This window comes from Lynx canadensis, chromosome F2 (assembly GCF_007474595.2).
Source record: "Lynx canadensis isolate LIC74 chromosome F2, mLynCan4.pri.v2, whole genome shotgun sequence".
In the NCBI taxonomy this organism is placed as follows: domain Eukaryota; kingdom Metazoa; phylum Chordata; class Mammalia; order Carnivora; family Felidae; genus Lynx; species Lynx canadensis.
In genome coordinates this window covers 39,749,404-39,775,979 of record NC_044320.2, presented here as the reverse complement: position 1 = coordinate 39,775,979, position 26,576 = coordinate 39,749,404, and the positions used below count along the sequence as shown (strand labels likewise).

At 38.0% G+C, this 26,576-nt stretch overlaps 1 protein-coding gene across 2 annotated transcripts in view; it reads left to right on the top strand.

The window, feature by feature from the left end:
• Positions 1 to 26,576, top strand: part of CPQ (carboxypeptidase Q) — a 344,836-nt gene that overhangs the window by 269,486 nt on the left and 48,774 nt on the right. Inside the window, exons 6-7 of one of the 2 annotated variants that reach the window (XM_030303995.2) lie at positions 1,840 to 2,041; positions 2,328 to 2,395. In XM_030303995.2, coding sequence (XP_030159855.1) covers positions 1,840 to 2,041; positions 2,328 to 2,335 — 210 coding nt within the window. In that variant the 3' untranslated portion in view covers positions 2,336 to 2,395. Of the gene's footprint in view, positions 1 to 1,839; positions 2,042 to 2,327; positions 2,396 to 26,576 lie in introns of those variants that run through there. The other variant, XM_030303994.2, reaches the window with a different exon arrangement.

The following is a 26,576-nucleotide window of genomic DNA, read 5'->3' as shown; positions in this document are numbered from 1 at the left end:
GTGGTATGGGAACCCTCACATATAAGATTATCCAATTATGTTTTCATTTGCAGATTATTGTGATGTTTCTATTCTCTTTTTTACAGAGGGTAGAGTTTGGGGTAAGAATTAGCAGGACATATGAGGGGAGAAGGTTAGGACTGCCAAATAACATGTCAACTTGCTGACCTAGCATCAGTGTGCTAGCTAAACCAGCCCTGAATGTGAGACATTAATGCAAACATTGTGAGTATTATTAACTCTAATGATGCTGCTGTTGTGCAGTAGCCACAGCTGAAAGCTGAGATGACACATTTGATTATAAGTGCCTCAGGTCCTTCTCTGAAAATCACCATGAAGACAGAAACCTCCTAGAAACGAGAGTGGAAATGTGAGAAGACTTCTGCTTTGTTAACTTTATCAATCATTAGCAACAAAGCATGTTGCTAATCCCAGGGGCCACCCCATTCAGTCCTATAATTGCCTGCAAGACCCTCCTTTAGAATCCACCATTCCTGTTCTTGCCCTTGTAACAATAGTACGCTTCCATGGCAAGTTAGGAGATCATCGTAAAAAGGAATCTGTTCTAGAAAAAAAACATGCAGCCCTCAGACTGTTATGTAAGTGAGAAATCATTCTAATTCAGAACAAGCCTTACTTATCACTCCATCCTATGCTAGTGATGGCAATGTGGAGTCCTGGGAAGTGTAGGATTCCAGACTCAGCTCTACCATTTGCAACTGTGTGACGTTGAGCAAATCACTTGACCTCTATAATCCTCATTTCCTTTTCTGTAAAACAGCATCAACCTTATAAAGCTGCTTTGTCTACTTTATGGGTTATAGAAGCAGATAAAAGGAGATTGCAAATGTGAAACCTCTCTGGAAGCCCTGTGCAAATGTTATTAATTGACTTTTACTGGGTGAGTATTAAGGAATGGTTAGCGGTGCCATCCAAGGATAGCGTGGGAATAACTCAACCAGGTAGTTGTTGGTAGTAGACCAGTCTTGGAGAAGTGAATGGCTCCTGAGAAACAGAAGGTCAGGCTAGTTTTTAGGTCCTTAAACTTGTGAGTCTTAGGGCTGTGTGGCAATTTAGTTGTGCAACCTGGCGACAGCGTCTTATATTCTAAGCCCTTGCAGTGACAATATAGGCTACATGAAACCACTGTGTGCTTTCTTAGCAGACTTTATTTAGAAAGAGCTTACAAACTAGTGGCCTGACACAGTTGCCAGGGTTTCAAGTGCTCTGGTTGTACACCAGAGAGAGCAGTGCTTCATGTGTTGTCCTATTAGCTCCCTCCCTGGGGATTCAACAAACGGAACAACAACAACATCAGAAATCCAAGACAGACCTGTCGGTTTGATGCCTTTAAGCTTCAGCAGAACTCACAATTAAAATAAGATCAAATACTCATTTAGAGGAAAGAAAAACGGAGAAATAGGTCCGCAGGGCATACCTTCTTTTGTCTGAGCATGACTCACACTATCTGGAGGTACCTACCATGTAGGAGGAATCGTATCCTGGTACACACTAGGCATTTAAGAAAATTGGTGGAAAGACTATTATTGCTAGCAGAAATAATTGAGTAACTTCAATATTAAGCCTTATATTTCCTTTCATTATATTTTTTTAATCCTTCCAAGTCAACTTGTGTTTGGCAAATCCCAAGATGAGTAATTGTACATCTCAGAGCACTTAACTAACATGCAGACCAGACCCGAGGTCAGGCAGAGAAGCGTGTGTTTTGGTAAGAACTGCTGAGGAGATAAAGCATTTGATTATTATTGTTTGATAGTTCCCAAGGAGAAAGCACAGAGGCAACAGATAATGAACCAAACACTTTTCTCTTCTGTTTAGGCAAATATTTCCAACTACAGCCTGGTGATGGAGTCTGATCTGGGAACCTTCTTACCCTCTGGGCTGCAATTCACTGGCAGCGAAAAGGCCAGGACCATCGTGGAGGAGGTCATGAGCCTGCTGCAGCCTGTCAACATCACACAGGTCTTTAGGGCTGGAGAAGGGACAGACATTAACTTCTGGATCCAAGCTGGAGTGCCTGGTAAGACCAAAAGATGAAGTTGGTGTTCCTTAGGTTCTGCTACTGATTTAAAATAAAATTGCTATTCAAACATGCCACAGCGGATACTGATAGGCCAGTTAATACACAGAAACTCTAAGCTTTGTCCATAATCTGATGACTTCCAGACTTGGAATAATAATACTCATTTGTATTTTTTTTCTAAATTATAAGTTCCTCACTCCCAGAAATTCTGCTTTACTGATTCCTGGATTGCACCTACAAATATGTTTTTTTTTTTTTTTTTTTTGGTTCTTTTTTAAAACAGGTATCTAAATGGTGATCTCATGACCAAAATTTGAGAAATCGAGTACAAAGCAATTATTACTACTAATATGCTTCTAGTTCTAGCTCTGTGCTAGGAAATCTTTTCTGACCCAAATAATTCCCTACCCAAATACCATGGAATCTGAAATTTTACCAGTAGAGCTTTATTTTTTGAGGGTAGGGTACTTCCTACTCATCTTTTTTTCTTAATGAAAACTCTTGGACATAAACTAATCTCACATGATCAGTGATTTATCAGGTTGATATTTTTAAGACAAGTCCTGGGGAGGGATAAACTTACAGAATAGGAGTTGGCCTCAAGAGGTCACAGAACTAGAACATGAAACAGTCTTTGTATACTGCTTCTCAAATTTGCCCTAGACTGGCCATGGGAAAGGGTTATTGATGATATTAAGCATCTATGAACTGAAGTTGTTCCCTCCTTATATCCATAATCAAAAACATTGTTAAAGGATCTATTTGTATTATGCCATTCAGTAGTTTTAACGTTACTGTTTCCAGAACAATTTCTGTGGCTACAGAACATTCATAGGTGCAAAATAGATTTCACCAATAGCATGCTGTATGGATTTAATATTTTTAAAAAGCTTATCCTTAAGATATTGTATATTTTTAAAGCATATTTTAAGTTTGAAGGTTTATAATAATCTTTCATAACTAAAAATAGAAGGAGCTTTCCTTTATTCTAATACAAGGACCTAGATTCTGTTTCATGGCGTGTGTACATTTTAACCATATTTTGAAATATCATTTGCATTGATGGGGCTGTGCATCATCTGGACAGATCTGAGACTCCTCACATTTCTGTCAGTTCTAATTATGATCAAGGTCTAAGGGAAGGCAATTTGCCCTTTTAAGCTATATGGAATAATTTGTTTGAATTTTAGATTTTTCCCAAGGCTTAACTTTTTTCATAGGGATGTTCTCAAAAATTGAGAAAGCCTGAGTAAGTTTGTGGGGTGGTAAATGTGAGGAAAAGACTGACAGACTGTGGGTGAATTGAAGTGGAGACCAGGGGTGTGTGGAGGGCCGGGGAGGAGCTGAAACCAAAACCAGAAGTAGAACAAAGAAACTTGTAAAATCTCTGCTCCCAGGGTCGCTTGCTTTCGTTGCACTGGATAATTGAGAATTTGCTCTAGCTTTATTCCTTCCATGTAGATGTTCATAAGAATGGTTCTGTTTGCAATTAACAGGTTGGTTTGATTGTCTTCACAAAGGTAAGGAGGCCTTTTCCTCTTGCCAACGTGAGGTCAGATTTGGTCACCAACTAATGGAGTGGAGTGGGGAATTTGAGCTCCATTATGGTTTCTTGAGAATTAATACAAGTTACAATTTCTTGAGCTCTTGTTACTGATCAGGCACTCTATGAGGCTTTTGCAGACACTCTTTTTTATCCATATAACCATGCTAAGGGGAAGGTACAGTCATCCCTATTTTGCAATTAAAGAATCAGATTCAGAGGGACTAAATAACTTAGCCAAGGCTATCCTGCTCTTAAGGGCAAAAGTTATCCTGAGACCAGGCCACTTTGTTTTCAAGGCTGGTGGCCCTTTTCCCACAATGTGCAGCAACACAGGGGAGTCTGGAATGCTGAGATGGCCTTCCAAATCTATGGCAGTGTCTGAAATGTTTGTCTTACTCAGCTCTTACTTATGCAAAGGATTTCAGTTCATTCCTGCTCTAGAAAATTTTACCCCTGGGGAAAGGAGTTTGTTATTGTAAATAACTACTTATTTCTTCTAACATTCTTTGTTCCACTCCCCTCTCTACCTCGGTGGATCAGGAAGGCTTATAAAACGTCAGTGGTTCATTTAGACTGCAGCTAATGTTTCCTGGAATTCTTTTTCATTTCCTTCAGAATACTGTAAGATGGAACCAAATTATTTCTGTCTTCCCCTATTACCATTAAGCTATCTTTTGATATTTCAAATTTGGTCTATTTCTGGAAGAAATGATGGAACTGCTTATATTGTGTCTCTTTTTACCTATTGAAAATTTCAGGAATTTTAGAAAAAGATGAAGAACCATAGTTAATCAGAAAAAGAAATAAAAATATGCCAGCTGTATGTATACCCTCTATTCATGAAAACCTGGCAAGTTACAGTAACTTAAACCTAAAGATGGTATTCGAAATATTAATTATGATTTAAATAACTGCTCACCTAACTTTTGAAAAATCAATGAGAAATAATATCCCAAACACCATCTTTCTTCTTTCTCTTTTTCTTTTCTTTCCTCCACTGACTCAATAAGTATTTATTGAGCCCCTACCCTGTCCTATGCCTATCAAATTTCTGTAGTCTGATGGTGGGCCCCATTTTTTTTCATGTTCCTTGTGTACTCAATAGTGAAATACTAATTAAGAACACAGATAGAATTAAAATTCAACATGATTTTCATTAATTATAGAAGCCAAGTAGATTGATTGATGAAAGAAAGGTTCATCTTTGGAGAAGAGAGATGCTGTCCTTCATCCATCTATATGATAACCACAATGGACATAATAACTATCAACATAAAGATAAGGCTTTGGAGGGAGGAAGTTTGTTTTTTTAAAGTATCTTAGATGTGTTTTCCACATAAACTGACTATTCTAGATATTTTTACACTCCAACCTACTCCCATTGCTACTTCCTTCTATACTCCTTCCTATTCTTCCCTTCCAAATCCTAGATGCTCTTTAAGGTTCACTCTGTTTTCATCAGTATCCATGAATCCTTCCACAACAGCCCATGGCACTCTATTGCTTTTCTAAATTTCCAAAATACTTTTGTGTCCCACAATCTGGCATTTGAATTACACACTAATATTGTTCTTGGATTACTAGGAGTACCCAGTGATCAATTCTTTGAAGTTAAAGTCAATGGTTTCTACTTTTCTTCTTCTGTAGTTCTTAGCTTAATTTTGGGAAACATTTAAACTCTTGTAAATCTGACATGAGAGGAGAAAACAAAACCACAGAAACAATTATTTTCTCAACACGCTTCGGGTCCCTCATCTTAAGACTGTGGAGAAAATGAAGGATGCTGAGAAAAGAGATATACAGGTAGAAAAAATAGTAGAAGATTGGCATAAACTAGGGAGGCTACAACAGTTAGGATTATTTCCCTTAAAGGAATAAAGACTGAAAGGAAATGCTGAATAATATCTTCTAGTCTTTAATGATTCTCATATATTAATGGTAAATAGTTCTCTGACTCTTTCAAACACAACACAAGAGCATGGCTTAGAGTGGTCTAAGAGAGATTTTGATTAGTCTCTATTCAAAAACTCTAGAGAGCAGAGAGACTTTCCATCTTAATTTTTTTTTACCTGATTCTCTAATTACAAGCTCCAGGTTAGAACAAGAGGAGTCTATTTCATTCGGAATATGTCAGTAATGAGATATAATCCACGTTTTCCAAATGTCCTTGCATGCATCCTTCTCAGACATCTTCTTTCTTTAGAAACTCTTCTATGAAATATACATTAATGAAAAAATGAGATACTCTCTTAATGTGACCTGAGGGAGTGAGCCTACCCTATTCCATACCTACCAATAAGAGTTTCCTCTGCTTCAAACTCTGAGTCAACCTTTTTCTAATATTGTTGGAATGTGGTAGACAGTGCGCTGGAAAGAATTAGAGTGTGTTTTCTGGCTTTATAGTGTCTAACTGCATGGGCTATCTTAGGCAAATGATGTCATTTTTCTCAGCCACGCTCATTTTTTTCTTTATATTTTTTAAATTGAAGTATAGCTGACACATGTTGCATTGGTTTTAGGTGCACAACATAGTGATTTAACAAGTCTATATGTTATGCTGTACTCACCACAATGTAGCTACCACCACAATCTGTCACCATACAATCCTATTACAATACCATTGACTATATTTCCTATGCTTTGCCTTTCATCTCCATGATTTACTCATTCCATAACTGGAAGCCTGTTCCTCCCACTCCCCTTCACTCATTTTGCTCATCCCTCCAGCGCCCTTCCCTCTGGCAACTACATTTGTTCTCTGTATTTATAGGTCTGTTTCTGCTTTGTTTCTTCATTTGCTTTGTTTTCTAGATTTCACATATAAATGAAACCATATGATATTTGTCTTTCTTTATCTGATTTATTTCACTCAGCATAATACTCTCTAGGTTCATACATGTTGTTACAAATGGCAATATCTCATTCTTTTTTGTGACTGGATAATATTACATTCATGTATATACATATATATATACACACACATACATATATACACACATATATATACACATATACACATACACATATACATATATACATGTACACATGTACATATATCACATCTTCCTATTCCATTCATCTATTGATGGGCACTTAGGTTGCATCCATATCTTGACTATTATAAATAATGCTGCAATAAACATAAGGGTACATATATCTTTTTGAATTCATGTTTTAGTTTTCTTTGGGTAAACACCCAGAAACAGAGTTACTGGATCATATGATATTTCTATTTTTACTTTTTTGAGAAAACTCCGTACTGTTTTCCATAGTGGTTGCACCAATTTACATTCTCACCAAAAGTGCACATCCTCATCCACACTTTTTCCCCCATATCCTCCTCAACACTTGTTATTTCTTGTCCTTTTAATACTTGCCATTCTGAAATTTGTAAGGTGATGTCTCATTGTGGTTTTGATGTGCTTTTCCCTGATGATTAGTGATGCTGAGCATCTTTTTGTATCCGTTGGCCATCTGTATGTCTGTACTCATTTATTATCAAGCATTCTTACTAGTTATCTACTGTATGGCACTAGGGAATCAGTAGTAAAGAAGATAGATAAGATCTGTGCTCTCACAAACTATACATTCTATTGAGTGAGACTTGGTTATCTTATATGCAAAACAAGTATGGTAACCACCAAGCCACAATATGTACTCCTCCTCCTCTGTCCCCTATCTCACTGACTGGCACCACCATCCAGAAACCACAGAGTCATCATCCATTACATACAACAGAATGGTCTCCAAGTCCCACTTACTCTGAATTTCATTTATTTCTTAAACCTGTTCACTTCTCTCCACCACACAGACCTGTCTCATCAGTATTCACTGAGTTTCCTATGGAAGCTTCCTACTAACACCCCAGCCTGCGTTCTTAGACCCCTTCCATCTAATTGGCTCACTGCTTCCAAAATGAACATTCTAAATTGAAAATCAATCTATCAGTTGGGTTGCTTTTCCTTGAAAAATAAAACAGAAGAAAAGCGAATTTTAAATTCACTTAAAAAGAGCTTGGGAATGAGTAGTTGCACAATACTTGATTTAGTCCACTACCACATCAAGGACCTTGGTTCTTTACATCTTTCCACTTTGCCATCCTCAGCATGTTGACTTTTGTCTTCAGACTAGTCCCCTCCACCCCATGTTCCCAAGATAGCTGCAGTTGTTCTAAGCAACAAATTCTCACACACTGTGCAACAGTGGAAGAGAGAATGTCCATAATGGATATCTCTTTTTAATCGTGAGGCAATCTCACCCAGAAGCCACAAAGCAGATTTTTTCCGTAGTCTCATTGGCCAAAATTGTAAAACATGCCTGTGGCTAAATTAGGCAGAGGCGATGGAGTGGAATTACCAACAATGGTTTATTTTGATCAAATTTTACTTTCTGGGCCTAGAGTGGGGCCCAGTCACCACTGAAAATGTAGCCTCCTGATATACAAGAAAAATTGGGATTCCTTAGGAAGAAGATGAGGATTTCCTCTGGTAAGCAACTAAGAAAAGCTGCAATATCTGTTTGTCTCTGCTTCTTGCTTAAAATCTTTCAACATCTCCCCGTTGTCTTCAGAGTATAATCTTTACCTAGCATGGAATTCAAGGTGTTTCTTGTTCCACTCTCTGGTGTGCGGCCACCACACCAGCCATGTCTGGTGTCATGGCTCCCCACCCCTTTCCGTTAATCTCCTGTACAAATCTCATTCCCCGAAGTTCCTGGTACACCTGTGCTCTCCCATTTCCTTGCCATTGGACCCAGTTGGTTTTGTCTTCTTCAGCAGCTAACTCCTATTCATCTATGGTTCAGCAACTTGTTCTCCTCTCACAAGCCTTCTTTACTCCTACTGATCTGGACAAGTGTACCTTGGGTATGCCCCCATAATGCCCTCTCCTTGCGGTGTTTACTCTTTTCACCGTAAGGTGATTGATTGTGAATTCCTCAGAGTTCCAAGTACCTGAGAAGTGCCTGGCCCTCAACAAAGTGTCCATGAATCAAATGCTGAGTAGGTAGGGTTTAAGTTTGTAGAAAGAGTAGGATAATGTGAAAGAGGTTTATAAACTCTAATGCCATAACTATAAGCTGTGATTACTTTAGGGACAGCTTTGCTTCATTGAGCTGTCCTCTTTCTTCACATATTGTATTGTTTTTAAAATCACAATTTCTTTCATCATTTTATGATTAAAAAGTTCAGACTCCATATTGAAGTACCAAATATGCAGAATACTCAGAATTTCACATATTTTCCATCTTGTTTGTTTCTAATACCTCATATGACATTAAACAGAGCTAAACAAAACTTTCCATTCCTACATTTCCAAAGGCCTCTCTTCTAATATGTTCCAAGAAAGGAGAATGTCAGGACACAAGCAGGAATGGTAATGTAAAATAAATTGAAGGTCCAACCTCTGAACCCAGGACTCATACGTCTCCTAGTCCCCAGATGGAGTAGTCCAACACTGCATCTCTATGCCCCTTTCTGTTCCTGATTAAGAGATTCCTCCTTTGTGGTGGAAATGCTGTCTGCCAATAATGTCTAGAGAGATCATTCCTGTTGGTGAGCAGACCTCGCCCCACTGGGTACATGAAAAGAGCAATCTCTGGTTTGTGACTCTAGCCTTCATTTAAACAGGTGGGCAGTTTCATTCCATCCTCAAGCATGTCTCAAGTGTAAACCAGGTGCTCTAGACACGTAGGACAGACATGAAAAAGATTTAGTACGTCTCTGCTCTTGTAGAGTTTACATTGTAGGGGGTGGGGGAGGGAAAGAGGAAGGAGAAGAGGCAGACTACAACAAAGAAATCAAGAATGAGAAGAAATATTAGAAAGAGAGAAGGGTAACACAGGAAATTATAGCAGGTGGCTGCCTCTTATCTCCAGCTCAAGTGAGTCAGAGCTCTTGCTTTAATATTCCATGACTGCTATATGCTAGATAGATATGTATACCATCCACATCAATAGTACACTATTGGAAATTGCTCATCAAAATAACTAATAATAGTTTTCCCCCTTGCAGTCGACCTGCTTCAACTCCACAGAAGCCATTGAGTATTTTGACCAAAGCAGACCTGGCTCATGCCTCTGGTATGACTAACTACAGCGTAGGGGCAGAAGAAGGCATTTTTTACACTATTGGGCAGTTAGTCACACACTGCTTTATGAAGTCTCTTCTGTTGTTACCTGGAACTGTTTTTTAAGCACATATTTTCACTTTAAAGTTAATATACTTTGTATTTTATCTTCTTAACTGAATCAAGGACCAAGAGAGTATTTCATTCATACTTATATACCCACAATACTCACTATTACCTGGCACATGATAGATATACAGCAAATGGTTGCTGATTAGATGTATTGATTTGAAGAGGAACACAAGAAAAGCTACATCACAGTAAAAGGAAGCTTTTGGTATAGCACCAGGATAAATACTACATGCAGAATAACTGTAGGAGCTCATAAGATGGGAGACAGGAAAGACCTGGAAAAGGAGAGCTTACGTTGGCTATTGAAGACTATCTAGTATCAGAATGGACAGAAAGGGTAGAGAAGGGCAGTTCTGGTGACAGAAATAGTATGAACAAAAGCAGGTGTCCCCACTGGGAATGGTTAGGGGAATAACATCACTGAGCAGAGGATTCATCTTGGAGAGCAGTGGGTGGTAAGAACAGTTGAGTATCTCTGGGCCAGATGAAGAAGAGGCATAAATTTCGGGTGGAAAACTCTTGTAGCTGATGCAAAGTCACCAGAAATCTTCAGCAGAAGAGGGAGTTGACGAGAACAGTGTTTTAGAAGGGAGTCCATAAAGTTCATATCAGTGGATACCCCATCACAGTCAGGCAGGAGACTCAGTGAGAGGACTGGGAGTGAGAAGGCAGATTGAGGAATTGCAAAGACAATTGCTGTAGAGCCATCACAGTCAGGCAGGAGACTCAGTGAGAGGACTGGGAGTGAGAAGGCAGATTGAGGAATTGCAAAGACAATTGCTGTAGAGAATCAGTGGAAAACATGAAATTATTCCCCCATTTTCTGCATTATAATGACTCTCAAAACACTATGACTTAAATTTCTCTCTCAGCTGTTTCGCATGCCTTCCAACGATGTAGCCTAGAAAAATTTCATTTCTCTAATTGCCCCTATCAGGGTGTCAAGGTTAGTTCTTCTGGATTCCCCATCCTATGCATTTGAATTTCTGTCAGTTTCACCTAATACCTTACAGATACTCAAATTAACTTCTTATGTAACACTTCATTCAACAGGTAGCTATATTATAAATAAATTATGGAGGATACAAAAATAAGAAGAGACCCCTTTTCTCTAGGAGTTCACCAGCAAAGACTGACTGTGAGTTAGTTTACTTAATAATCACAAAAATAAGGAGGAAGACTTCATCATGGAAAACTAAATAAAGCTACATTGAAAGTTTCTGAGGAAAAAACCCTTAAAATTATATGAAGGCCAGTAGAGTCGAAGGAAGTAGGACCTCAAAATATGTATCCTCCTTGCCAGCTACATAAACTTTGTATATCCCTACTTTAAGTGTTAGATTGTAAAATTCAGAATGGCCTGGCATACAAGATTATTTTAAATTATGAATTTAAAAATTTATTACAGAAAATTTCAAGTGGATTGGATACAAAAGTAGAATAATTAATGAATCCCCACGTATTCATCACTTCAGGAATTCTTCATTTGTGGGCAATTATATTTCATCCATACCCCAATCACTCTCCTACACAGAGATTATTTTGAAGCAAATGCCCACCTTTATATTATTTCATTTGTAAATATTTTAATTTGTATCTCTAAAAGGTAAGGACTCGTGTGTGTGTGTGTGTGTGTGTGTGTGTGTGTGTGTGTGTAACTACAATCTATTATTCCTCCTAAAAATATTTTACAATCATTTCTTAATATCATACCAAATATAGGGCCAGATTTCAAATGTTTTCAATTGTGTCCAAACTGTTTCCCCCCTCCACAGTTTTCTTTGTTAAACCAGGATTCCAATAAGGTTTAAACTATGTAATCAGTTGATGTGGTTGGTATCTCTTAAGTCTTTTTTAATCCATAGGTTTTACCTTCATCTTTCTTCTTTCTTGCTGCTTGTTTGTTACAGAAACCAAGTAATTTGTCCCTTGGGATTTCTTTATAGTCTGGATTTAGCTAATTCCATTCCCATGGAACCATTTAACATGTTTTCACTCTCCCATATATTTCCTGTGAATTGGTGGTTGAAGCTAGAGGCTTCATCTGATGCAAGTTTGATTTTTCTTTACTTTTTTTTTTTTGGCAAGAATACTTCTTAGGTGCTGCTTTTTACCTCCATCAGGAGTAGTATATACTTGCCTCTCTTTTTTTGATGTTAACAGTCATTGAAGGTTATTTCATTGGGGTTGCAAACGGTAATTTTGATTATTAGTTGAAACAATTCTATAAAAAAGAGCTTTCCCCGTATTGACTGTCTGATCACCCTGAGGTACTTTCATTTAATAAAGGTAAGATAAATGTTTCTTTCTTTCCCTTTACTTACCTATTTTAAAATGTACTAGCTGGTTCCTTAGTATCCTCCAAAAATAACTAATTGGATTATTTTTTGCTATTGCTGTTTACTATTAGATTTAAAAATATAGATGTGCTTCATTCTGTTGCAGTAAGTATGTTTATTTTATGCTCAAATTATCCTATCTCTGGCCAGTGAGAGCCTTTTAAAGCTGGTCCCTGAGTCCTTTTGACATGACTCTTGTAGTTATTGATAGTGTTCTAGCTTTGTGATGTGACAAAATGTTCCAGACCAGACCATCTTGTATATTTCCTTCCCAGATATGGAATTAGCTATTTCTCCAAAGAGCCCAGTTTCTTCTAGTATGTCATGGTATTTAGAGGCCACAGTCTGAACATTAAGTGTGCTTATTGCTAGTGACTTGGTCAATGTTTCTAGGTCATTTCAGTGGATAGAACTAGGAAATATGTATATTTTTTCTCTAAGAAAAAGTATATTATGAAGTATATTATATTTCCAATTAAATCTCAGGATTACAAAGTTGTACCTTACCTCACTGATGTTATATCTGCATTTCCTTTTCCCTTGCCAAAATTCCTGGTTCTTAATGCAACAACATAACCACTCATTTGCCTTATCCCACAACACACACATAGTAGTTTCAGAATAGCAATACCACACAACCAGTAACAGCATGATTACTGAAAGCAGTTTGTTTATTATAGAATTATTTGTCTTTAGTATGTATATTCCTCTAGAGATATACAAATTTCTGTTAACCTACAATACAAATTACCCTTAACGTGATATCATTGCCGTTTTTCATATTTTTGTCTTAAAACCCAAAACTACTAATTTCCAAAATGTTTAAATGCCTATTTATAATTTTTCTTTATAAATCAAAAAAGAGGTTACAGATAGGAATGATTATGAGACTTATTAAAATAATTACCTTGAGTGTCATCATTGAATTCTCAGGATATACTACTGCGTACTCTTTCTTCTTAGACCTGACTCAGACAGTTTCACAATTTCATTCATTCATTCATTCATTCATTCAAGAGATACCTAATAAATATTATATGACATTCAGACAAGAGGAATAAAGAGGGAATTTAACATGTATTGAGTGTCTGCTATATCTCAAGTGTTATTCTAGCTGTTTTACATACATTATCTCAAATTTTATAAGAATCTTTTGAAGTATACATTATTATTCTGTAACCAATTTTCAGATGAGACAGTTGGGGCTCAAGGGGCTTCCTTTGTCCAAAGTAACAGAGCTGTTAAGTGGAAAAACCAGAATTAATATATTGGTCCATTTTTTTCCAATGTCATATATAAGGTACACTCCCTATCCTCAAGGAGTTACTGGAGGGTTTAGACACAGGAAGAACAAAGTACAATAGAAGTTCAGGCAAAAGAAGAATTAAATTGTGAGGGGCATCACAGAAGAGGTGACAATTTGCCTGAATCTCAAGAAAAAATAGAGTTTTGTTGGATAGAGAAGGAGTGCATTCCACATGAAATGATGGAAATAAACAAAATTGTATAGGTTAAAACACGCAATGGGTTCTTGAAAGGATGAATAGTCTGGTTTGGCTGGAGTTTAATATAGGGAAATAAACTAAAGCTGAAAAGGTGCCTAGGACCCCAGCTGGGACCTGAATGCCAGTCTGAGGATTTAGGACAGCCAGAAGTGAGGCATGATAGAGCTCAATCCCAGCCATTGGGTAGGTTCCATCTAACCCACATCTTCCTCCTTTCAGAGACACAAGGCAAAACCTAGCTTCATAGATCACACACCTAACAGATTGGTCTGCCTGTCTTCTAGCAGTTTCTTGCTAAAGCTGAACTTATTTTTTATGTTTTGCTGCTTGAAGTTTTGCCAAATTAAACCTTCTAGTTAGACATAGAGTAGTCCCACGAAACATTGCACAGTGGTCGACACTGGTTGCACTGGAATTCTCAGTATCAACAATGAAGTCTGACTGTAATTGGATATATTTGGAGTCAAATAAGCCTTAGAGTACTGTGATAGCTCATCAATTTCTTATAAAAATTCTGCTAAAGTATATTTATCAATTTGATTACTTTAATAAGTATGGGATTATGGAAGCAATAGAAAAAATATCATAATGCAAGAGATTTGGGTAATGGGACACCTTGGTGGCTGTCAGTTGAGCCTCCAACTGTTGATTTCAACTCTTGACTCCAGGGTCATGGGATTGAGCTCTGTGTCCAACTTCACAATGAGCACGGAGCCTGCTTAGGATTCTCTCTCCCTCTGCCCCTCCCTCACTCTCGTGCACATGCTCTCACTCTCTCTCTCTCTCCCTCTCTAAAATTAAAAAAGAAAGAGAGAGAGATTTGGATAAAATTGAGTTTGGATTTGGATAAAGACTTTTTACTCTAGAAATGAGTTATATTTCAATGATATATATAATAGACTCTTTAGTTCAGGTAAATTTGGCTTAAGATCCTTCCTTTGCTCAGTATTAAAGTTAAAAAAAAAAACAAAACACAACAACCACTTAACCTAATATTCTCATACATTCCCCTCATGGGGATTTCTAACAGTGGATTAAGTCTCCCCATCATCCTGTTTTTATAACAAAGTGTGAGATTGCATAATTCATGGTAACTAAACTTTCTTTTACCATATGACATTTGCTATCTTAATTGTCCTTCCAGTTCATAATGCATAAATCAAATATAGTTGAGCTCTGTAAAATCTATTAGTTATGGATCTTTCGAGATCTGAGTGAGCTATTGCCTATTTAGGACAAGTTATGAAAAATGTCCTTAGTATTCCCCCTTCCTTCTTTTCTTTCATTCTTTCTTTCTGTCTTTCTCTTTCTTTTTCTTTCTCTCTCTCTCGCCCGCTTTCTTTTTCTTTCTTTCTTTCTTTCTTTCTTTCTTTCTTTCTTTCTTTCTTTTTCTTTCTTTCTTTCTTTCCTTCCTTCCTTCCTTCCTTCCTTCCTTCCTTCCTTCCTTCCTTCCTTCCTTCCTTCTTGTCATAATAATTGAGACAGTCTCCTGGCAGGTGAGAGAAAAGAATCTTATGTAGAGAAAGGGCATGGCCTTCATCAATACCCAAAACTATCCGGTTATGGAAAATATAAACCCACATGAAAATGTTTGCTGGACCCATTTTTACAAAATCTACATTTTTGAAGATGTAGTCTATTAATTTTTGTTGATGTCATATTTAAGAATGAAGATATTTATAGACACCGTTTTAATATTTTTAGCCAACACTGTACTGCAAAGTTCAATACATAAATAGATCTGTTGTCCAGTGATTTCACACTCACTATTCCTGACAGAAGATTTTATCTGAGATATCCCGATAATTGTAGTCACATGGCATATTAGTTTTAATTGCCCCACCATAAGTTTTAAGTTTTCATTTTGTGCTAGTGTAGTCATAGCCCATATAAATCCAAGATCTGTGTTTAGGTTACGGTTGTGGTTCACACCCTTGACTGCACTTTAAAATCACCTGGAGGGCTTTTAAAATCATATCAACCTGGGACCCCACTCCCAAAGATTCAGATTTAATTGGTCTGGCTGCAGTACCACATCAGTTGCACAAGTCCAGGAAGCATCATTTATTGAGAACATATTCATCCCCAGGGCCCCCGAACTTCCCGGAGCACAAGTCCACTGTGTTCTGTGTGAATGGTACCTGCTGTCCTTGTACAAACTTGGAAGCCTAAAGAGGGGGCATGAGCACACCTGTTTTTAGAAGCTCCCCAGGTGATTCCACAATGCAGCCAGAACTGAGAACCATGTAAAGGTATAAAATAGCACAAGACAATAACAGCATGTATTTAGGAGCCAAGTAGAAATGGATTCAAATCTTGCTCTACCATTCTTTAGCTGTGGAACCTTAGGAAAGTCATTTAACCTAGTGGAGCCTCAATTTCTTCATAAACAAAATGAGAAGAATAATACCTGCCTCAGGGCTTCCGGGTGGCTCAGTCATTTGAGCGTTGGACTTCAGCTCAGCCCATGATCACACAGTTTGTGGGTGCGAGCCCCACGTCGGGCTCTGTGCTGACAGCTCAGAGCCTGGAGCCTGCTTCGGATTCTGTGTCTCCCTCTCTCTCTGCCCCTCCCCCACTCATGCTCTGTCTCTGTCTCTGTCTCGCTCTCTCAAAAATAAATAAACATTAAAAAAATTAAAAAAAAATAATACCTGCCTCATGTGATTATACTGAAAAAAAAATACAGTCTAAGTGAAATGCTTGCCACAAAGTTCATTCTCAAGAATCCACTATTATTATTTCAGTTATTAAAGTAAAATTTCTGTGTTATTCTAGACTTCTTCAGTACTGACAGAAATCAAATGTGGACAACCTGAAGCAAAAAATGGGAAATTCAAGCAAGGCACAAGAAGGGTAGGGTTGGATTTGGTCTGTTGGATTCCAGCATTTGAATGCTGTTAGGACACATATTCTCTCTTGTGCTTGTTCCAGTTTCTTTCATGGTGCCTTCATTCTCTGAAGCCAGCTGTCCCTGGAGAGGCTAGCCTATAACCATAGGCAACTCAAGCCTTTTATATCTCTATAGCTTCTTATGCACAGAAGAGTAACTAATTATATTCAACTCAGTTGAGAAGATCACAGTGACCCGGGCTGGCTCTTATATCCACCCCCATGGTCAAGATGTATAGTCCTTAAAATGGAGAGAAGGATAATGTGCAAATGAACACAGTAACCACCTTCATTTTCACCATTCAAATGATTGAATTCAAATAATATAAAATGCACAAAACCTCTGCCATCGTAGGATCTAAGGAAGAGCAGCAGTAAGGTCCCAGAAGCAGTCACAAAGTACCCCCAGTTTAAAACACCTAGTCTCTGGCCACCTGTGTGGCCCAGTCAGTTAAGCATCCAACTTCTGCTCAGGTTCATGATCTAATGGTTTGTGGGTTCGAGCCCCACATCGGGCACTGTGCTGACAGCCAGAGCCTAAAGCCTGCTTCGGATTCTGTGTCCCCCTCTCTCTCTGCTCCTCCCCCACTCGCGCTCTGTCTGTCTGTCTCTCTCAAAAATGAGCAAACATTTAAAAAATAAAAATAAAACACCTAGTCTCATCTGCATCGTCTAATACCTGAGTGTTCTCCCCTCCCATCCCCACCCCACAGTCTCTCCTTACCCTTGGGAGTGGGGAAATTTAGCAGTTATTAGGAACACACTCTACAGCTACTTTACTGTGCATGTTACCCAAGAACAAGACACTATGCGAGAACAATCACAAAGACCCAAAGACCCCCTTTAACATTTAACTTGTTCTAGCCACTTATCTACCCCCTGTGGTGGTGAAGGAGCAAGTGTCATGACAGAGGAACAAGATTCATCGCTTTATAGCAAGTGTGCTTTGGACAGGTTATTTAACTTCTCAGAGCTTCAGTTTCCTAATTTGTGAAATAAGGGCAATAATATTTCACAGGACTGCTGTAAGAGTTGAATATATTTGCTAAGCAATAAGGTCTTTGAAAGTCAATTACACTCTAGATATTGGATCTCCAATAAGTGGTTTCAGGGTTTGGGGAATAGCTTTATATTTACAAAATTAACTGAAGAGGCCTTGCTATGAACATGCTCTCATGTATTTAGACCCAGTAGAGAGAATGGCTGGGCATATACTTGAATATCCTAGGAAACACTGCAAAAGATGCACAAGTATTATTGATATTCACTGACCTTTGGGTCTTAGCACACTTACTTTGTGGTTAAATAAATGAGTGATGGAGCTGCTGGCATTCACTGTAAGTCACCTTGCTACTTTACTGGTTCAAGGGCATTATTTAGAAAAGCACCCACTCACTTCACTGTAACATAGAATAACACTTTAGATAAGGAAGTAAAGAAGAAAAAAGTCAACTATTAATAGCATTACTAGCTCTTCGATGTCAAATGATGCTTCTGGGGATTTTGAGGCTTCTTTATAGTTCCTATTCAGCCAAAGTAAATTGATTATGGGTTGATGAGAGTTGGTGAGAGGATTATAGGAATGAAGGTGTAAAAGCCAACTGGCTCATGGCCAAGGGCACAGATGGCACTCTGACTCTTATGGGCAAAATCAAGTTCCAGATTATATGCTATGGACCAGCTATGTATTCTCTATTGGCAAGGAACCTCATCCCAGACAGTGATATTAAAATAGTATGCATCAAAAATATATATTTAGTATGCACCTTTTCTGACCTGAAAATGGAGGAATTACCTGACTAAGCCTTTTATAGTGTCAGTACTCCATAATCAAAATCCCATATATTTCCATAAGTTAAAATTGCTTTCAGTGTAAACAGTGGTGTTTTGAACAAAGGAGCAGTCTACTCATGAACCTTTACCTTTTAGGTAAGCACAGAATTGCCTATATCAAACAAACATGAATAAAGGTCAGCTATGAATTTTAAATTGTTCAAAAGATTGGTAATTCAACATCACTAAAATGTAGGGAGCAAATTGATGAGAATATCTTGGAAGAGAAAGAATATATTTTCCTAATTTTTTTAAACATCTGGTCTTCATACTAATTTTATTTCAATTTTTGTTAATATAACCACACAAATGCCTGATTTATACAGTTTAAGTATCCCGTAGCAACGTGATCTTGTGTTTCTCTCTTTCATTTCCTTCCTAGCCCTCCCCTATTTATTTCTTGAGAGAATCAGGAAAAGGTTTTCTGTTTCTTCTCTGTTGAATCTATTTATGAAAATTTGAACTAAACAGCTTAGCACAATTAAGCAGGATGCCTCATTCATCAAACCTTCATTTTTCTAAGACTTCCATCCTATCAGTCACCAAAAAGCATGTGTTAAGTGGCAACTGTTTCTAGCCTGTTGGCATGCCACATCTGTTGACAATTACAGAGGTGCGTAAGACGCCATTCATATCGTGGTATGTGCTTCCCTGTGCCTTGGGTCACAGGCCCTCAGGGACATTTACAAAGTGTGTGCTTTTTCACTGTCCTGGAACTAAAGAGTTTAATTTTGCCTGAGAATGTGTTTATGCACCTTGTAAAGGAACTAGTCATTCTTTTTTGCTTTTCCTTACTACGCAGGGTGTGTGTGTGTGTGTTTGTGTGTGTGTGTGTGTGTGTGTGTGTGTGTGCGCGCGCGCGTACGTGTGCACACGCACCAAAGAAAAACCATGCCAGGTAATAAGCACAAAGACTTTCTTTTACATACCCACCAACCTTCCTTGTAAATTGCTGCTTTGGATTTTTATTCATTCTTTTGTTAGTACCATATTTCTTGGCTTCTCTTGGATTTTGTAATTTTTTTAATCTTACTTAATTCTGGTTTTATTTCCTCATGTTCTTGGTGAAGATTTGGATCAGATTTTTTCAATATATGTCTGCAATTACAAGTCACTGGGACCCTCTCTGAAGTTATGCCCTCTTTCTTTTGGGTCTCTTCCTGACCTATAAGCATGTTTCATTCTATAATCCATATTTCTAAGGAAGTATTTAGAACCTCAAAAAGCTGAATCTATAAGTCATCTACCCAGGTATTTTATCTCCTGGAATAGTTGGCAATATCCAAAATGTTGACATTTTCTCCTGTTTTTACTTAAGTGTTTAATATTGGGTATGCATGATCATAGTAACATAGTTTGAGGGTGTTTTTTTGTTTGTTTGGTTTTTGTTTTTTGTTTTTCATTTAAAAGAGAGGTACTGGAATGCCTGGGTGGCTCAGTTGGTTGAGCATCTGACTCTTGATTTTGGCTCAGATTGTGATCTCGTGGTTTGTAGGATTGAGCCCCTCCTCGGGCTCCGCGCTGACAGTGTGGAGCCTGCTTGGAATTTTTCTCTCTCTCTCTCCTTCTCTCTCTGCCTCTCTCTCTTTCTCTCAAAATTAATAAATAAACATTTTAAAAAATAAAATAAGAGAGGGGTACTGCTTTTGGACATTGTGAGCATATTTTATTAATATTATGAATAATCAAATGAATTCTAGAAGAGCTACCTTAAGGGAGTTACTTAATGGCTAAAAGAAGAACTAGGAGAGAAAGAAGTTGAGAACGAGGTTAAAGTCAATGGTAGTTTCATCCATGGTGGTTAATGGTGTTTCTTAATATTTAAATATCAAGTGTGTTGTAATGCTTAATTATCCTTAATATCTAAATGAATCACCACCATATTGAAGAAAAGAGGAAGTGACCTACAAATTCTTTAGTGTTTCTTGAAGAGGAAGGAGCAACTTGAGGAGCTTGGAGAATTCTACAGGAGAGAGGAAGTTGTTAGATCCTAGGCTCCCATTTCCTTCAAATGAAGAAAACAGGATGCATGAGCGTGCCTCTTCTCCAACATTAAATTTTGCATTGGTTTGCTATTAAACTCAAGGGTATGTGAAGGAAGCAATTTTAATTGCTTGGCACTTTAAAAACCTGTTCTACTGTTCAGTGGGTTAGAAATATTTTGAAAATTTGATTACATTTACAGCCATGCAAATTTACCTGTAATAAATTTCTGCTGTAGGCCTAAATAATCTGTCTTCTAGAAATGAACATATAAATGCAACTATAGAATGCTCAGAAGGGCAAGGGAGGCCAGTATTTATTGATGACCTGCATGGTACTAAATGCATTATATTCACTATTTTATCCTCTCTTCTTAATGTCCATATGAGTAGATACTGCTATTTCTATTTTACAGAGGAGGAAACTGAGGCTAAGACCCACTAGGAGCCCCTACCTAACTTGTATGAAGTGCAGTGCAGACCAGCCCCAGCTCTGTTTGACTGCAAGCCTGTTTTCCTTCTCAGCTGTCTTTACATCCCTGGGGTGATGCTGAAAACAGTGAGGAGTGGCAGCTTCTTAGTTCATGTAGGCTTTGCAATCAGTGCAGCCTGATTCATCGAAGACACACACCCAGCTTCATACACACAAATCCACTTGGGGCCTGATTTATCTGGATTTGTGTCTAAATTATCCCATATATCAAATAATGCTAGATACTCTCTCCAATTTCTGCCTGGTAGCCAGCTTAAAATGTCTCAAAACTCCCACTGTTCAGAGCAATACTAAGAATGTTGTCTTATGTTAATCAAGTATACACCGTGCTGTCTTGTATTAATTAAATTTATGGTACTTAAATCAAGAATCCTTCGGGTTGGCTTTTGAAGCATGCTCTGTCTCTGGCATGGGAAGAGCCTATTTTGAGATTTTCCTACACAAAAGTAAAGAGCCACCATCAGGTATTGTTGAGAGCCTTTTCAACTGATCCCCAAACGTAAGAGGAATCTAGCTTCTCTGGAAGTTTTTAATAAATCTCATTATCTGACCATTAGTCAAATGCCTAGAATATGACATTCCTTCATTATTTTTTTCCACTTATGGTTTTGTTTAAAGGCTCTTTTGATGTTGTTTGCCCCCAGGTAGTGGTAAATGACCATGATTGCTAATAGGCTGGTTTCCACCAGCTAACAACTGCCTCATAAATATTCAACAGGGGCATTCTGTGCGAAGGGCTGGAGAATTAGGTGACCTGCCAAGTCTTTCCACATCTAATATCTATGATAATGGCTGCAAATTACATGGGACAGAAGGAATGGTCTTGCACTGTGAAAAAACGAAGGGAAATCAAGACAGCCTGTGGCTCCTAGCTGCAGTAGTCAGCTTGCCTGGCTGAGAACACCTTTCCCAGGCTCTGTTCACTGAGGTTGCTGCCTTTCAACCCTGCCTTACAGCTGAGGGCTAGGGTGTTCACCCCTGCTTAACCACGGAAGAGTCGAGCAGTCTTTTCTCTTTGTTTTAATCTTTTGTTGTAATGGTAATTAGCATTACACCTTGAGTAGTAAATTAAGAAATCCAAAACAGAATTTTAAATTTAAAAGGCTTTCCCACTAGGAATCCAGTTGCATTAATTTTGTGGACTGAAGGTAAACTGAATTAGCTGAGTGTGTGAATTCATTACCTTATTCTAATCCTCAACATCACAAATGCAAAAGGCTGTCATTAAATTTGAGAACTGACAAGAACTGGGATTTCTCAATATGAGTGTTGAAAGATTAATTTGAAAAGATCTCACTAAAAAATACAAAAGTTTATTGCTAACGTGGGATATTTTATATTCATAGTCTGTACCTGGTTTTAAAAAGTGCCCCTTTGCAGTACCTGGTTTAAAAAGAAGTGATACATCATTTAGAGCACTTGATCAAATTTTAAATTGAAATACCTATAGTTATTATTTTGTCCTGGTGATACGTAAGCACAGTTTATAAGATCATATTGGAAATTTCTTTGTCATCAAAGGATATTTGATTTCCATTTATTAAACATTTTACATCCAAACAGAAGTTAAAAACAAAGAAAAAGAAAGAGAAAATGAGCTCCACCGCCCCCCCCCCCCATCCATTCTTTTCAAAATATGATTTCGGAAAAGAAAGTATTTACTCCTTTGACAATATCTCATTACTGTGTATTTGTGGTAAAAATATTAGTGGTAAAAAAGAAATGGTACTAATGAACACAGTGGTAATAAATTTCACGCAAGTATAGTTAATTTTCACCAAACTAGTTGCCAAGCTGGTAGTGGGGTAAAAATGGTACATATTTCATTTTTGGTCAGTGGCATTTTAATTTTATAAATAGCCATCTACCTTGATTTACACATCTGTAGCACATTTTAAACATCTGTGTCTAAGACGACCATTTGGGAAAAGGAAGCAAAAGGTTCGCTGGCTTCACTTAATACCTGTTGTCTGGTTCTCTGTACTGCATTCAAGTCCCAAATGAGATTTTGTAAAGAGAAATTGTATGCAGTTTGCTTACTTATTATAGAGTGAATAACCTAGGATGGCTTTTTACAAGCCAGCATGTGATTTTACTGACTTTTCAAATGTTATGCAACTGTTGAAGAACTTAAACATCGGTTCCAACAGTGAAAATTAGAATAATTGAGATCAAGCGCTAGAGGCTGATGGTTCTCTTAACTCTGTTACCACAGGAGCCCTTCACTCCCTTGTGTTGCATTTATTAGTTTGCAAGAGATTTTTGCGTTCAGAACCTAAGACCTAGTTTTAAAAATGCTACTTGGGGTTGCGGGGGTGCCTGGCTGGCTTAGTCAGTAAAGCAAGTGACTCTTGATCTTCAGTTCTAGCCCCACATTGGGTGTAGAGATTGCTAAAAAAAAAAAAAAAAAAAAAAATCTTTAAAACAATACTACTTTGAGTAACAGACTGGTTTGTAGCATTATTTTCATCCAACTTGATTAATTTTAGCCATAGATCACTTAAAAGAACAGCTTGATTAAAACTATTAGAAAAGGAATATATTGCATGTAGCTTAGCCATAAAATATAAAGTCCAAGCTATGCGTGAAATAACTTTTAAAGGTAACCCTTCTATGGAAAAAGATAGTATGGGGTGCCTGGGCAGCTCAGTGGGTTGAATGTCTGACTTCAGCTTGGGTCATGATCTCAAGGTTCATGAGTTTGAGCCCTGCATTGGGCTCTGTGCTGACAGAGCTGGCTTCGGATCTTCTGCCCCCCTCTCTCTCTGCCTCTCTCTCTCTCTCTCTCTCTCTCTCTCTCTCTCTCAAAAATAAATAAACATTAAAAATTTTAAAGATAATAATTTATAATATTACCACTCCCAAGATACGTAGACAGCCATTGCTATTAAGAAAATCACATTGATTCTGTCTACCCTTGCTGTATGTCTGCTTCTTTCCTAAAACCACAGTCCTAGAAGCAATTTTAATGATCCATGATATAATCCTTAGTTTTCCCCTTAAACAAGACCAGACCTAAAGCCATTGATTCTAACATCAGAATGGTCTACTAGATCCTTTTCATTTGCTGTTAGTACAGGGGTATCCCCTCATCCCCCATGAGCATAAGAATAGCAGTTTTGTTGCAAGATCTGGAAAAAAAAAACCCACATTGAATCCCTTACTGCTGTAGATGTATTTATTTTGTAGTCATTAAAAGCTAAGAGGGCTCCTTCTCAAATTTTTGCATGATGAGGGGCGCCTGGGTGGCGCAGTCGGTTAAGCGTCCGACTTCAGCCAGGTCACGATCTCGCGGTCCGTGAGTTCGAGCCCCGCGTCGGGCTCTGTGCCGACGGCTCAGAGCCTGGAGCCTGTTTCCGATTCTGTGTCTCCCTCTCTCTCTGCCCCTCCCCCGTTCATGCTCTGTCTCTCTCTGTCCCAAAAATAAATAAACGTTGAAAAAAAAAATTAAAAAAAAAAAATTTTTTTTTGCATGATGATTCCTGAATGAAACATTTGCCACTTTTTCCTTCTCAACACTACCCTAACCCTTATGTGTATTGAACTCAACATCAATAGGGGTTGGGGGTGTTGATCCTTTCTTTAACTTTGGCCTTTTGCAAACACTTACTTACCCTGGACCAGTGGTATTCAAATAATATAATTAAGAATCTCTTGTAAAGCCTGTTAAACATACAGATTCCTGAGTCCCATACTAAGAAACACTAATGTAGTAAATCTGGGTTGGGACCCAGAAAATCTTCATTTTTCTTAAGTTCCCCATAAGTCCCCTTATGACTAAGATGTAGGATGTCCAGGAACCATCCTTTGAGGAAAGGCAGGGGTTCTGGGTCCTTGTTCATGTGTTCAAACAGCATCGACTTACTGTAACTACCTAAGAATTGCATGATCTAGTCAGTGTTTTCCCAGATTTAATAATGTTATCAGATTCAGAACCAAAGGAATAACAACTGGGCTACTTGGGATGAATAGCAGTTTGGTGATGCTGAGAGCACTCTAGAGTGGGAAGACCTGGGTGAGTTCCAGAGCCCTGTTGATGAAGCTTTTGCAGTGTTGAGAGACTTATTACCATGACTCAGTTTTCTAGTGTATGAGTAGAGATAATCATCTTTGCCTTCTACCCCCATAATACCAAGACTCTGACAAATACAGAGGCACAACTTGTAAAAATAAACTAATTTCTACATGGTCCTGTAGTTTATATAAGTAACAGATTTCCAGAAACCAAACACCCATAGAAAACCCAGCATTTTCCTTATGTTTTATAATAATTTCCCTTGGTTTTAAATGATGGTTTGTAAAACCACCTCCTCAGAGACTTTCTCCTTAACTTTCTACTTTACCTTCATCCCGTCTCAATTCATTTCTATAAAGATATTGAGATGCCATATTACATGTCACATTTCTAAACCACCCTCTAACTGGTACCCTTGGAGATCTTACATTTCCCACACTCAGAACCTAGAAGGTCAACCATATTTGACTCACTGAAAATAACAAACAGCTGCTGAGCTGGCCTAGAATAATGTATGGGATAAAAAGTCAGGTTTAACCACAAAAGCCTTCCCAATCATGAGTCAGTGTGTGGGTGCCTCCATATTAGACTTCATGCAAGAGAAAGGAGCTGAATGCGGGAAAGTTCTCAAGAGATTCTTTGGAATTAGGATTTTTGAAAGGGAACATCCTTGTCCACCCTCACTAGAGTCACCTCTTTCATTTCTTTACCCACCTCATTCTTTTCAAACACTGTGTACACTTCACATCAGACCAGAGTGCCCCAAGAGTCCCTATAACTTCTGCTTTGTCAAAGACCAGGAAGGCATATGCAGTTGAACAAGGCAGGTTTATTACTCATTGCAGTGGGAGAGGACATACACCATGAGAAATCATGGGGCATCTCAGTCAAAGATGTTAAAAAGGACTTGAGACATTTGGGTTTGCATTAGGACAGAGTTTGAGGTGGGGTCCAAGGAAGCAGGGATTTGCTCTAGATTGGGTGTTCTCAGGAAGAGGTACAATTCTGTAGCTGGATATCTTAATCTTATCTGCAGGAAGGGCAAACCAGGAAGAGTATGTTTTTTTGCCATGAACATTTCAGGTTCTCTTTGTAGGTGCTGTGTTGTTTTTTTTTTAAGATTAATTTTCTGCTTTGCCATTGTTTGTTTATGATTAGTTCATCTGATCTCGAGTTGCATGCCCCTATCATTTATGAACTTGGGAAGTAAGGATTTAGGAACAGTGAGAAGGGTGAGTAGAGACTCCTCTCCATGAAGCAGTGGGTCAGTAGGGGAATTATAAGGAAGAGCAAGGGGAATGAAATGGTTTTCCAAAGTCTACTCAAGTGAGAAATGGGTGGAATGCATGGATGGATGGATAGATGGATGGATATAAAATATCAGGCCCATCTGAATCTGCAGTTATCCTGAATACCTCTGGAACCAAAATCAACAAAACACATGATTCCTACCATTTTATGATTTGTTTATGTATGTATTGCACCTATATTGACACATAATACTGAAATTATGGGCTGCTAAAATTATGAAGAAAGGCAGTTAATGGTCCAGAAAGTTTTATTCATTCATAACAAAAGGGAATATAGGCAGGCTGAAACTAGTAGAAAACCCATTACCTTTTAAATCTGTCAGAAATCTCTTGTCAGCTGTGGCTATCCTCAGAATCATAAGGTTTTTAAAGCCTATGAAATGTTCATTTTCACATAAACATGAAATGGTGTCAGGGTAT